Source organism: Triticum urartu, chromosome 2, assembly GCF_003073215.2.
Source record: "Triticum urartu cultivar G1812 chromosome 2, Tu2.1, whole genome shotgun sequence".
NCBI classification, from domain to species: Eukaryota; Viridiplantae; Streptophyta; class Magnoliopsida; order Poales; family Poaceae; genus Triticum; species Triticum urartu.
The window spans coordinates 215,966,587-215,981,978 of record NC_053023.1 but is presented as its reverse complement, the minus strand read 5'-3'; the positions used below and the strand labels follow the sequence as shown (position 1 = coordinate 215,981,978).

At 40.9% G+C, this 15,392-nt stretch overlaps 1 protein-coding gene across 1 annotated transcript; it reads left to right on the top strand.

The window, feature by feature from the left end:
• The first annotated feature begins 235 nt into the window (after positions 1-235).
• On the top strand, positions 236-1,808 carry LOC125541429 (zinc finger BED domain-containing protein RICESLEEPER 2-like). The gene is made up of 2 exons (XM_048704846.1): positions 236-987; positions 1,085-1,808. The coding sequence occupies exons 1-2, from the start codon at positions 236-238 to the stop codon at positions 1,548-1,550; spliced, it is 1,218 nt and encodes a 405-aa protein (XP_048560803.1). The 3' UTR covers positions 1,551-1,808.
• Positions 1,809-15,392: the final 13,584 nt, after the last annotated feature.

Here is a 15,392-nt window from a genome sequence, read left to right as displayed (position 1 = left end):
TACAGTTATTATTCAGTATAGTTGTAATTCACGTACAGACTCTGAAATGAGCAAGATCAACATGTACTTGTATGCTGATATAAATTATGTGACGGCCTGTTTCGAGAAAGACATAAATTATGTCTACATATAGATTGCTTTGTATATTTTTATTTTCATAGTGGCATAGTCATGTATCTTGTTTTTGCAATTGAGAAACTTATTTGTTATGCATCACGTTTTGATGTATAGATCAATGGCTTCTCAAGATGGATACGAAGGCTCGGGTGTGGCTGGTGAAGGGAATTTTACCTCAGCTGATCCTTCGTCTCAACGTGCTACACCAATATCTGAAGCTACTCCGATTTCTCAAGCTGCTACTCCAACATCTCAAGCTGCTACTGTAACATCTCAAGCTACATCTAGCAGAGCTGGTTCTAAGAGGAAGCGAACATCAGCAGTATGGGATGAGATGGAAGAGAAATTAGAAAATAGACAACTGAAAGCCGAGTGCAATCATTGTCACCGAAAATTTAGTGCAGGACCTAGAGCTGGCACAACTCACTTGCGTGTACATTTGGAATGTTGTCCTCCTAAGCATGCACCCATTGGTCCACAACAACAACAACTGAGGTTGACCAAAGGTGAAGGTGGCAAAGTAAATATTGAAAATGTCATTTTTGGCCAAGATAAGGCTAGGAAAGATCTTGCATTGATGATATGTGAACATGAGTATCCTCTATCTATTGTGGATCATAGTGGTTTTCGTAGATTTTGTTCTTCTTTGCAGCCGATGTTTAAGATGGTGTGCAGAAATACTATTAGGAATGATATTGTGGCTATGCATTCTGCTCAAAAGGAGAAGATGGTGATTTTTTTTGCAACATTCAAGCACCGAGTGGCTGTCACTACAGATTTGTGGACAGTGGGCTATCAAAAGAGAGGTTACATGGCTGTTACCGCGCACTATATAGATGATTCTTGGAACCTAAAGAGCTTTCTTATGAGGTATAAATATATACATAGCACAATAGTAAATATTAGCAATTATCATACTATGCTTCTGCAATACTCATGACTTTTTCTATTTTATTGTGTTAAATAGGTTTGCTTATGTGCCATGTCCACATTCAGCTGAGGTTATATGTGAAGCCTTGTATGAGTGTCTTGTTGAGTGGCACCTTGAGAGGAAGATCTCCACCGTCACTTTGGACAACTGCACATCAAATGACAAGGCTACGGGAATATTGCCAGATAAGTTGGATACAAGCTCTCTCATGTTGGATGGTCAATTACTGCATATGCGTTGTGCCGCTCACATATTAAACTTAATTGTAAAAGATGGAATGAGTGTCTTAGAGAAAGGTATAGAGAGGTTGCGAGACAGTGTTGCGTTTTGGTCAGCCACACCGAAAAGGCATGAGAAGTTTGAAAAGATGGCAAAAACATTAAACATAGAGTATAACAAAAGGTTAACTCTTGATTGTAAGACTAGATGGAATTCAACTTATATCATGATTAGCATTGAAGTAGAATACATAGAGATATTTGAAAAATTAAAGGCATGTTAAAAGAACTTTAGGTGTTGCCCAACCAAAGATGATTGGATGTTTGCAAAAGAAATATGTGATAGGCTGAAGCTCTTCTTTGATATCACCGAGTCATTCTCGGGCACGAAGTATGTCACAACAAATTTTTTTCCCTAAAGTGATTACCGTTCGCTTAGCCATAAGGAAATGGGGTAAGAGTGACATTGAGCTTATACAAAAAAAGTCCGAGGAAATGAAGGATAAGTTTAAGAAGTATTGGAAAGATATCCATGGTCTTATGTTTTTATTTATTACTTGTCGGATGTTATTTGGTGAAGTGTGTCATGAGTTTGTGAACCTATGTTAAAGTTCACCAATTGTCAATTTGAATTGAGATAATTGTCATATACTCATCTATCTGTTATTGAGTTGAGATATTTTTTTGTCAAATGTGCTATCGATAAATGTAAAATTATGAATAACTTGTGTATTGTTTGATCTACCTGCTGGGTACCCAACGGGTATGAGTACCCGTCGGGTATGGGTATGGGTAAAGTTTCATAACCGTGGGTACGGATATGGGTAGAATTTTGTACCCATTGACTACACAGGTATGGGTATGGTATTGCTCTACCCGCCCCATACCCTACCCATTGCCATACTTACGCGAAGCAGTAAAAACCAAGCCGTGTCTTGTACTCCTCTGTCGACGCTCACTTTCATGAATTATGTACTTCCTCTCGACGACATGTGGGACATATAGCAACCGGGTCGACATGTCATGCATGAAATAACAGTGCAGAACAGCAGGGGGACGCACCCCAGTCGTACCGGCCTAGTAGTAGTAATGAGCAATGAGACGTCAAATCACAATGCCGCACCTTCCCAGATGGACGAAGCAACCATTATTTCACACTTCGCTGAATCTGCTTTGCCATCATCTCCTTCAAGAAAACCACGTATTGCTTCTGCCATTGTTCTGCCTCAAGAGGGATGCACATCGCCTTGGTACATCATGACACGTGGGACCGCATGACAGGCCATGCTCCCATGCCCACCGCTTGTAAAATCACCTCATTTTTACTACTTCCTCCGTATCGGTTTATAGGGCATGCACGTCGTTCTAGGTTGAGAATTTAAGTGGCTATATAAGTGATGAACAGTATATGTTTAGAAACTACAACCGCTTAAGAATCCAATGATATACTTTTTGTGACATAGTAACTCATATTTAGTTAGTCAAATGGATGGCCTAGAACCACGTGCATGCCCTATAAAATGAGACAGAGGGAGTAGTATCTTTTTAGATCAATATAGTCGGGATTCACCAAGGAGCAAAACCAAGTGGTAGGCTACTCCTATCATGTTGGCGTAGCAACTCGAGCAGGTCAGTCCGCACATGAAATGGCGACACACACAACAGGACCACTTTGGCCGACATGTGGCTCATCCACCGTCTTGTTCCATGTGCGATGCATCAAATTATAGTTCGGAGCAGCGGTTGGACTTGGAGGCACCCCGGTCGTAGCGCCGCAGTAGTAGTAAATGAGTGATGAGGGGTCAAATCATAAAGCCCCACCTTTCCCGCATTAAGCTAGACGGACGAAGCAACCATCATTTCACTCTAGGGCGCAAGAGCATAAAGAAAAGAGAAAACCAATGATGCGTGCGGCAGCTACCTAGGGCACCCTGGGGTAGGAGCATCCACTACAAATCCTTTTTTGAAAGTGCCTCCACTACAAATCCGCTGCTCCCTCGTCCTCTTGAAGAAAACCGATGATGCGTGCGGAGGTAGGGTTTGTAGGAGTACTACAGCGTGCGGGGTCACGTCGTAGTAAACGGGAGAGGGATTGAGTTCGAGTCGACGCCTTAATATGTGTGGGCCACTTGGTTTTACGGGAACGAGGCAACATTTTGGGTTCGGGGACTAGTGGAGATATATGTACAGACAATTGTGGACGTAGGTTCGACCGAAAGGCAATGATGCATGGGCCCTGCATTTTGATATACCCACGGCCGCGTGAAATTTGCTACTCTACTCAAAATAATGCATAAAAGTTCCTCACCACTAGGTTAAAACAGGGAGCTGGCTGGGCTTCTGGTGGCTATCTGCTGCGGGGCCTAAGTGGCCTGCTGGGCTATGCTCTCTCTCCCCTCATATTCTTTAGCTGAAAAGAATTAGAGAGAAGAAAAAGAAAGAGAGGGTTAGGGAAAGAATTTGCGCGTGGATAATTTTCCCAAACTCATAAAAATGAGCTTGATCCAAGAAAATAGAAGTGAGCGTGTGTGAAGTTGAATTCAACCTCATTTGAATTTTATTCGAATGAGTGTGAGAAAGAAGGGGGTATTAGGTAGGTCCAAAAATGTTGAGAATTTAGGAGGAGCCTCGATAAATGGAGAGAGAATTATGGATAAAGTTTGGAAAACAAACGTGAAGCAAAAGGCATGAGAATTAAATTGCAAGTGGGTTGCGGTTAATTCTAGAATAATGGAATATTTATTATAGCTCCCTAAATATCGAGAGGATACGATATAAAGAGAAATCACCATGTGAATTCCCTCGATTTAAATGGATCAGCGACCCATGAAATTTATTTGTGTTTTAAAACGGTTGCAAAATGACATGATGCAATGCAAATAATGCAATGATGAATGCAACAAACAAATAAAACACACGGTGATAATGGAAATAAATGGGAAGGCATCTGGAGCGGCGATCTCGGGTCGTTACAAATCTCCTCCACTTACAAGAGATCTCACCTCGAGATCTAGGGATGGCACTGGAGAGAAGCGGAAAAGAAAGGGGTAAAACAAAGGTGCTTATTTGAAAAACGAGTGAAACCACAAACCTTAAGAGGTTGAACGAATTGAAAGAAAGAGTACAACGGCGATGGACGAGATTGCAAACACTACGTTAAACAAGAGGAACAAGGAATATGACGAGAACCAAGAGCTTAAGGTACAAGATAGACTTTCAAACCACTCCGGTTAAACGAGACGAGAAAGGAAGAATTCAGGCAGCACTCCAGTTGAAAAGAGCGGCAAGGCTTGATAAGATGAAAGAACTTGAAATGAGAACACAACACTCCAGTTAAATGGATAAGCAAGAAAATAACATGATCACGGCAAAATGAGCTGATGGGACGAAGAGAGCAACATCACAGTGCCTTTGAAACGAAAGAATAAGACCTTAATCATGGGAATAAGGGAACGGGGAAGGGAATGACAACATCTACCACAATTGAATTTCAAAGCATCCTTGCAAAGAAAGGATTGAACCGAGTTGTTGGGAAATCAACAACGAAAAGAATAAGCTTGTTGTGGGCTTGTGGAAAACATCCCAAAACTTGAGGTGAAATCATGCCACTAACCGAAACAATTGATTGCTTGGGATCAACCAAATGATGAAAACTTCTTTCACAGAGAAGATAAGGAATACTTGGATCATAGATAAGCACCACAATAGCAACATTTCTTAGGAAAGGCTTTAGGTGAAATCAATACCAAGATAACTCCTAGGAAGAAAATGATGGGTTTAAATATCTCATTCCTGACAACTTGTGAATCATGAAACATGAAGGAAATTACCAAGAATGGTATAACACCATCTCAAAGGATAATACAGGAAGAATTGCACTTCGAAATGCAACATGAAGAAATCTTGAACTCCTCCCAAAAGAATCTTGAAGAACGCTTCGAGAACGAACAAAATCTTTGATGAACCACCATGTTGAACCTTCGTGAGAACACCGGTAACAAAAGAATGATCAAACAAAAGGAAAGAGAAGTTGAAAACACAAGGTGAAGCGTTGCAATGATTTAGATGGAGGTACGAAATGAGAAAACTTTGAACTCCAGACAAGAAAGATGACTAACTTGGAACTGAGAATTTTTCTCATGAACAAACTCCGAAGGAAGGGATTAATAACTTGGATGTAACCAGAATAAGAAATATGTTATGCTTATCCTTCACCAATTTAATTGATGATAAACAAATGAATTTGGTATAGCACTTATTCTTGTTGAAAAGGATTGAGGAGAGATATAGCACAAACTTGGTAAAATCTTGAATGACTCACCGGTAGGATTTTGGAAAGAACGGATGAATTGATATGATAACAACGAAAGAGAAATGTTGGATGAACCACCGTAAGAATCTGAAAATCAACAAAGAAAGAGAATTCCTCGCCGTGAAGAATTAGAAATGAACAAATATACTTGAGGGAATTAAGATATAAGAGAACGAAGAGATCACGAGCTGTCTAGAGAATACTTGGACGAAGCACAAGAAGAATTGGAGAGCGAGAGCTAAATGCTGAGAATCAAGATTTCTGAAATGATGGCCTTCAGATGATCTAGAAAAGAAAACAACTCCTGAAATGCTTCGAATGGGTATGTAAAGAATTTCTCGCAACCCGATCAATTTGTGAGGACAGCATCAAACTTGAGCTATGAATCTTCGAGAGAATGGACAAGATTGAAGAGAAATTCTTCTTCAGTCTTCAAAATCGGAGAATGACGATGACAAACACCACCATAAATTGATGAGACACTCCGGAACAATGAAGAATAGAAATGTTGAACCAATAATGAAAATGTTTTGAAAGCGAACTTGGAGAAAGAATATGACTGATGATAATTCATTCTTATGTCAAACTTCGATATGAATTTGAGAATAGCTCCGGAAAAATTAGAAGAGTAAGGTAAGATCCTGGGAAAGACCTATGGGTTATGGGCCCACTGAAAAAACACCATTGAATGATTGCTTAGGAAGAGATAATGGTTGATTTGAATGGCTTGAATGAGATAACAGCCTCAAAATAGCTTGAACGGATTAAGAATGGAAACGCGAATCTTCAGAGATATCTTGAGCACTCCGAATATGAATAGAGAGAGGCAAATAAATAAGAGAGTCTTGGATAAGAAATTCCGACATGGGAAAACATGTGAAACTAGAGGAAGTGATATGATCAACATCGAATCTTGAATTTAATCCATCGGAGAAAATAAACGAGAGTGAAAGAATGATTAACTTGAAGCTCCTGAGCATCTCCATGAGAAATCACCGGCTAAGAACATAGAAGGAAAAGAATGAAGAGACTTCACACAAATAAAAGGATACATGATTATGAAATCTGAATCCATGAAGAAAAAGGGTGGGAGGGCGGAAAAAACAAAGACAACTTGGGACAGATGAAACAAACACCATTGAGAAAACTTAGAATTGATCTCGCGAATGTTTAAATGATCGGATCCACTTGAAGAGAAGCACGCCGGTTGGAAAATAATTAAAATATGACAGCCTCGATGATCAAGAAGGATTAGTATTCACATAGAAATATGAGAACACCGCTTAGGAAAGGTACGGATTCAACACTTGACATTGAAGCAACTCAAATATCACAACTCAAAACAAAACAAAGGATTTGACTTGCAAAAGTTGCTAGAAACAAATACATTTGTTGGAAGGATAAACCTAGGTAACAACTTGAATTCCCACCTATGAACTCCCAAAACTTTCTGGTTATGCAATCTGGTGTTGGGGATACAGGGAGGCACAAATATCTCACACAACTAACAAGCCCTACGCTCCAACTCTATCCATCCTTCAACACATAACCAAGAAACCTTTGGAAATTGTGTACCTCAAACCTTCGAAATGTTGGGGAACGCAGTAATTTCAAAAAAATTCCTACGCACATGCAAGATCATGGTGATGCATAGCAATGAGAGGGGAGAGTATTATCTACGTACCCTCGTAGATCTTAAGTGGAAGCGTTATGACAACATGGTTGATGTAGTCGTACGTCTTCACGATCTGACCGATCCTAGTACCGAAGGTACGACACCTCTGCGATCTGCACACGTTCAGCTCGGTGACGTCCCACGAACTCTAGATCCAGCCGAGGTTGAGGGAGAGTTTCGTCAGCATGACGGCGTGGTGATGGTGATGATGAAGCTACCGGCGCAGGGCTTCGCCTAAGCACTGCAATGATATGAACGAGGTGTGTAACTATGGAGGGGGCACCGCACACGGCTAAGAGATTGTCTGTTGTGCCTTTGGGGTGTCCCTGCCCACGTATATAAAGGAGGGGGGAGGAGGAGGTCGGCCCTAGAGGGGGCGCACCAAGTGTGGGGAGTCCTACTAGGACTCCCAATCCTAGTAGGATTCCCCTTTTCCTTTCCGGAGTAGGACAGAAAAAGAGGGAAAGAGAGAGGGACTAGGAAAGGACAAGGGGGAAACTGCCCCCTTCCCCCTAGTCCAATTCGGACCCAGGGGGCGTGTCCTTCTCTTTGGCCTGCCTCCTCTATTCCCGTATGGCCCAATAAGGCCCAATACTTCTCCCTGCGAATTCCCGTAACTCTCCGATACTCCGAAAAATACCTGAATCATTCGGAACATTTCCGATGTCCGAATATAGGCTTCCAATATATCAATCTTTACCTCTCGACCATTTCAAGACTCCTCGTCATGTCCCCGATCTCATCCGAGACTCCGAACAAACTTCGGTCATCAAATCACATAACTCATAATACAAATCGTCATCGAACGTTAAGCGTGCGGACCCTACGGGTTCGAGAACTATGTAGACATGACCGAGACACATCTCCAGTCAATAACCAATAGAGGAACCTGGATGCTCATATTGGCTCCTACATATTCTATGAAGATCTTTATCGGTCAAACCGCATAACAACATACGTTGTTCCCTTTGTCATCGGTATGTTACTTGCCCAAGATTCGATTGTCGGTATCCTTATACCTAATTCAATCTCGATACCAACAAGTCTCTTTACTCGTTCCGTAATGCATCATCCCGCAACTAACTCATTAGTCACAATGCTTGCAAGGCTTATAGTGATGTGCATTACCGAGAGGGCCTAGAGATACCTCACCAATACTCGGAGTGACAAATCCTAATCTCGATCTATGCCAACTCAACAAACACCATCGGAGACACATGTACAGCATCTTTATAGTCACCCAGTTACATTGCGACGTTTGATAGCACACTATGTGTTCCTCCGGTATCCGGGAGTTGCATGATCTCATAGTCATAGGAACATGTATAAGTTATGGAGAAAGCAATAGCAACAAACCAAACGATCATCGTGCTAAGCTGACGGATGGGTCAAGTCAATCACATCATTTTCTAATGATGTGATCCCATTAATCAAATGACAACTCATGTCTATGGCTAGTAAACTTAACTACCTTTGATTCAACAAGCTAGTCAAGTAGAGGCATACTAGTGACACTTTGTTTGTCTATGTATTCACACATGTACTAAGTTTCCGGTTAATACAATTATAGCATGAATGATAAACATTTATCATGATATAAGGAAATCTAAATAAAAACTTTATTATTGCCTCTAGGGCATATTTCCTTGAGGGTCCCACTTGCACTAGAGTCAATAATCTAGTTCACATCATCATGTGATTTAACACCAATAGTTCACATCTTTATGTGACTAGTTCACATCTCCATGTAACTAACACCCAAAGGGTTTACTAGAGTCAATAATCTAGTTCACATCGCTATGTGATTAACACCCAAAAAAGTGGTCATGTTTTGCTTGTGAGAGAAATTTAGTCAACGGGTCTGCCACATTCAGAGCCGTATGTATTTTGCAAATTTTCTATGTCTGCAATGCTTTGCACGGAGCTACTCTAGCTAATTGCTCCCACTTTCAATATGTATCTAGATCGAGACTTAGAGTCATCCAGATCCGTGTCAAAGCTTGCATTGATGTAACTCTTTACGATGAACTCTTTGTCACCTCCATAACCGAGAAACATTTCCTTATTCCACTAAGTATATTTTTGACCGCTGTCCAGTGATCCACTCTTGGATCACTATTGTACCCTCTTGCCAAACTCTTGGTGAGGTACACAATAGTTTTGGTACAACATAGCATACTTTACAGAACCTATGGCTGAGGCATAGGGAATGACTTTTCATTCTCTTTCCATTTTCTACCGTGGTCGGGTTTTGAGTCTTTACTCAACTTCACACCTTGCAACATAGGCAAGAACTCCTTCTTTGACTGTTCCATTTTGAACTACTTTGAAATCTTGTCAAGGTATGTACTCATTGAGATTATATCAAGCGTCTTGATCAATCTCTATACATCTTGATGCTCAATATGTAAGTAGCTTCACCGAGGTCTTCCTTTGAAAAACTCCTTTCAAATACTCCTTTATGCTTTCCAGAAAACTCTACAATATTTCCGATCAACAATATGTCATTCACATATACTTATCAGAAATGTTGTAGTGCTCCCACTCACTTTCTTGTAAACACAGGCTTCACCGCAAGTCTGTATAAAATCATATGCTTTGATCACTTTATCAAAGCATATATTCCAACTCCGAGATGCTTGCACCAGTCCATAGATGGATCACTGGAGCTTGCTCACTTTTTTAGCACCCTTAAGATCGACAAAACCTTCTGGTTGCATCATATACAACTCTTCTTTAAGAAATCCTTTAAGGAATGCAGTTTTGACGTCCATTTGCCAAATTTCATAAAATGCGGCAACTGCTAACATGATTTAGACAGACTTTTAAGCATCGATACGAGTGAGAAAATCTCATCGTAGTCAACACCTTGAAGTTGTCGAAAACATTTTGCGACAATTCGAGCTCTGTAGATAGCAACACTACTATCAGCGTCCGTCTTCCTCTTGAAGATCCATTTATTCTCAATGGCTCACCGATCATCGGGCAAGTCAATCAAAGTCCATACTTTGTTCTCATACATGGATCCATCTCAGATTTCATGGCCTCAAGCCATTTTGCGGAATCTGGGCTCATCATCGCTTCCTCATAGTTCGTAGGTTCGTCATGGTCTAGTAACATGATTTCCAGAACAGGATTACCATAACACTCTAGTGCAGACCATACTCTGATTGATCTACGAGGTTCGGTAGTAACTTGATCTGAAGTTTCATGATCATCATCATTAGCTTCCTCACTAATTGGTGTAGGAATCACTGGAACTGATTTCTATGATGAACTACTTTCCAATTTGGGAGAAGGTACAATTACCTCATCAAGTTCTACTTTCCTCCCACTCACTTCTTTCGGTAGAAACTCCTTCTCTAGAAAGGATCCATTCTTAGCAACGAATATCTTGTCTTCGGATCTGTGATAGAAGGTGTACCTAACAGTTTCTTTTGGGTATCCTATGAAGACGTACTTCTCTGATTTCGGTTCGAGCTTATCAGTTTGAAACTTTTTCACATAAGCATCGCAGCCCCAAATTTTAAGAAATGACAGCTTAGGTTTCTTGCTAAACCATAGTTCATATGGTGTCGTCTCAACGGATTTAGATGGTGCCCTATTTAACGTGAATGCATCTGTCTCTAATGCATAACCCCAAAACGATAGTGATAAATCGGTACGAGACATCATAGATCGCACCATATCTAATGAAGCACGGTTATGACGTTCGGACGCACCATTACGCTGTGGTGTTCCAGGTGACGTGAGTTGCAAAACTATCCACATTGTTTCAAATGAACACCAAACTCGTAACTCAAATATTCTCCTCCACGATCAGATCGCAGAAACTTTGTTTTCTTGTTACGATGATTTTCCACTTCACTCTGAAATTCTTTGAACTTTTCAAATGTTTCAGACATATGTTTCATCAAGCAGATATACCCATATCTGCTCAAATCATCTGTGAAGGTCAGAAAATAACGATACATGCCGCGAGCCTCAACACTTATCGGATTGCATACATCAGTATGTATTATTTCCAATAAGTCAGTTGCTTGCTCCATTGTTCCGGAGAATGGAGTTTTAGTCATCTTGCCCACGAGGCATGGTTCGCAAGCATCAAATGATTCATAATCAAGTGATTCCAAAAGCTCATCAGCATGGAGTTTCTTCATGCGCTTTACACCAATATGACCTAAACAGCAGTGCCACATATAAGTTGCACTATCATTATTAACTTTGCGTCTTTTGGCTTCAATATTATGAATATGTGTATCACTACGATCGAGATTCAATAAACCATTCACCTTGGGTGTATGACCTCAGAAGGTTTTATTCATGTAAACAGAATAACAATTATTCTTTGACTTAAATGAATAACCATATTGCAATAAACGTGATCCAATCATATTATGCTCAACGCAAACACCAAGTAACATTTATTTTAGGTTCAACACTAATCCCGAAGGTAAAGGGAGTGTGCGATGGTGATCTTATAAACCTTGGAATCACTGCCATCTCACATCATCACCTCGCCCTTAACTAGTCTCAGTTTATTTTGCAACTTCCGTTTTGAGTTACTACTCTTAGCAATTGAACCAGCATCAAATACTGAGAGGTTGCTATAAACACTAGTAAAGTACACATCAATAACATGTATATCAAATATACTTTTGTTCACTTTGCCATCCTTCTTATCCACCAAGTATCTAGGGTAGTTCCGCTTCCAGTGACCATTTCCTTTGCAGTAGAAGCACTCAATTTCAGGCTTGGGTCTAGCTTTGGGCTTCTTCATGGGAGTGGCAACTTGCTTGTTATTCTTCTTGACATTCCCTTTCTTTCCCTTGCCCTTTTCTTAAAACTAGTGGTCTTGTTAACCATCAACATTTGATGCAATTTCTTGATTTCTACCTTCGCCAATTTCAGCATCGCGAAGAGCTTGGGAATTACTTTCATCATCCCTTGCATATTATAGTTCATCACTAAGTTCTAGTAACTTGGTGATAGTGACTAGAGAACTTTTGTCAATTACTATCTTATCTGGAAGATTAACTCCCACTTGATTCAAGCAATTGTAGTACCCAGACAATCTGAGCACATGCTCACTGATTGAGCTATTCTCCTCCATCTTGTAGGCAAAGTACTGTCAGGGGTCTCCTACCTCTCGACACGGGCATGAGTATGAAATACCAATTTCAACTCTTAGAACATCTTATATGCTCTGTGGCATTCAAAAACATTTTTTGAAGCCCTGGTTCTAAGCCGTAAAGCATGGTGCACTAAACTATTAAGTAGTCATCATACCGAGCTTTGTCAAACGTTCATAACGTCTGCATTTGCTCCTGCAATAGTTATGTCACCTAGCGGTGCAGCAAGGAGGACAATCCTCAGATCACGGATCCAATCCACATCATTGCTACTATTATCTTTCAACATAGTTTTCTCTAGGAACATATCATAAATAAAATGGGGAAGCTATACGTGAGCAATTGATCTACAACATAGATATGCAAAATACTATCAGGTACTAAGTTCATGATAAATTAAAGTGGTATTAGATTTCCAGGTTGCTCGGTGAGATTTTATAGTTTTTCGTAGTTTAGATCGAGTCTGTTCTTCATACCTACAGTCCACGAAAAAAAAGCCAAAAAAATTAGGGTTAGTTCATCATATCCGAACCAATCTGAGCCTTTGCATAGTCTTTTCAGTACTTTGCTTTGTTGAATTTGCGGTTGCATCGTCGTGTCTAGTTGCTAGTCTTAGAGTCTAGTCTTTTAGAGTTTCGAGTTTTGGTCATAAGTTGTCACGCCGCCGTCGCACCATCATCATCGCCCCTACCATCTACCACCACCGCTTATCCGCCATCGATCCGTCTCCATATACGATCACCAATCTGTATCCATATACCACCACCAATCTGTCTCCATATACCATTACCAATCCATATCCATATACCACCACCAATCCATATCCATATACCACCACCAATCTGTATCCATATACCACCACCGCTGCCATATCCTACCATCATATATCCACCACCAATCCGAGTTCCTTTCATATTAGGTTTGTTTTCGAGGTCCGTCTAATTTCTGATTCGTGTTTCCATGCCTGAGTAGGTTTCGAAAGAAAAAAAAAGAGTCTGGAGACCCCTGGGCAGTTTTTAGGCCAAAATTTTCACAGGCAAAAATATTTTTTCCCTATCCTATTTTTAGGCTTTTCTGAGTCTTTTGAGCCACGTGCCATCATAGTGATTTTTTGTCGCACTTTTTCGTCATTGCTGCCCTGATTTCGGAAAACAAAAAAGTCAAAAAAAAATCGTGCCCATCCTGTCAGTTTGACGAGGGAAGAGTTTTGAGACACTCGCCATTATAGTGATTTTTCTCAAAAAAAGGAGCGCAAAAAAAAGAGCGCCAAAAAAATAGAGCGAAAAAGAAGTTCCAGAGTGTGCTTTTCCCTTGTTTACGTGCAGCACCGTGATTTTTGTTAGTGTTCTAGGCTCGCGCTCTAGCACGGTCTAGCCTAGGACCAGCACAGTACCGTCGTTGAGCGTTTATTCAACTTTGCATCTTTGAATTGATTATTGCTGACCCTTTTTGCTACCATATTATAAGCCTTCCCAGCTCCACATACATCTACGTCGTGCGTTTGACTCTCCCTGGTAATCGTTCTATCCAAGCTTTGAGAGTTTTGACTACGACGGTTGCCGATCACCGCCTGCTGCTGGGTAAGACCTGGTAAGAATTTGAGATTTGCTTGACGGATTTGTGACATCCACCACCACCTCTTGTTAGTAGTCTGTAGGATCATATTCTTGTGTGTTTCTATTGCTGCTAACCATGGCAGGATCACAAGCTGACGAGACTGACTGGGAGAACATGATGAATAAGGAGTTGCATGATAAATTTCAGCAAATGATGAGTGGACAAGTGCAAGATGTGCTAAACAGATTTGAAGAGGCCATGGAGAAGATAGATGGCATGGAGAAGACGTTCGAAACAAATCTCGATAACCACCGGCTGCCCCTAACGCACCTCTACAACAACAACAACAAAAACAACAACAACAACGTCGCTTTCCAAATCAAGAGGGACGAGCACAGCGCGTTCCCATTGACCCTGGGCAAAATTCTGGTGCTGCTGTTGATGCTTCTGCCGCTCCTGCTGCTACTGCAGAGGTGGAGGACCATTACGAGGATGAGGTTGACCAAAATCAGAACTACGTGCAACCACCAGCACCACCACCACCAGGTCGTCCTCATGCATATCATCGCAACGGTAGGGCTGCACCACCACCTGAGGTACATGACCATCTTCCTAAACTAAAATTGAATATTTCACCATTTGAGGGTAGATATGTTCCTAATATATATCTTACTTGGGAGTTAGAAACTGAAAACAATTTACATATTTACAATATCCTGAGGAGAGACGTGTTCCTACTGTTGTTTGTGCTTTCACTAGCTTTGCATGTGTTTGGTAGTCTAAACATTGTAGATTATATCCTATTCCAGCTACTTGGGCTGCTTTGAAAACTACTATGCATACTCGTTGGGTTCCACCATATTATCAACGTGAATTACTTCAAAAATTGCAGCGTTTACGACAAGGAAAAAATTCTATAGAAGAATATTATCAGGAATTACAAACTGGCATGATTAGATGTGGTATTATTAAGGAGAATGAAGCTATGCTTGCACGTTTTATGGGTGGATTAAATAGAGAGATTCAGACCATTCTAGAGTATAAGGAGTATACTAATATCACTCATTTATTTCATCTTGCTTGTAAAGCTGAACGTGAAGTGCAGGATCGACAGGCATTGGCGCGAACTAACTTTTCTGCAGGTCGATCTTGATCATGGACACCACATGCATCCTCTACCTCCACTCCACCAGCACCTCCATCAGGTGCCACCTCCAGCCGTGATACAAGCAAGCAGGCTCAACCACCACTATCTGCCAAGAGCACACCTGCTGGACCTGCGCAGAGCTCTTCTTCTTCCATGGCATCAACAGAGCACACAAGTGATTATTTGTCGTCGTTGTAAGGGAAGAGGACATTTTGCGAGAGAATGCCAATCTCAGCGTGTGATGATTGCTACTGAGGATGGTGGGTATGAGTCTGCTAGTGACTATGATGAGGAGACTTTGGC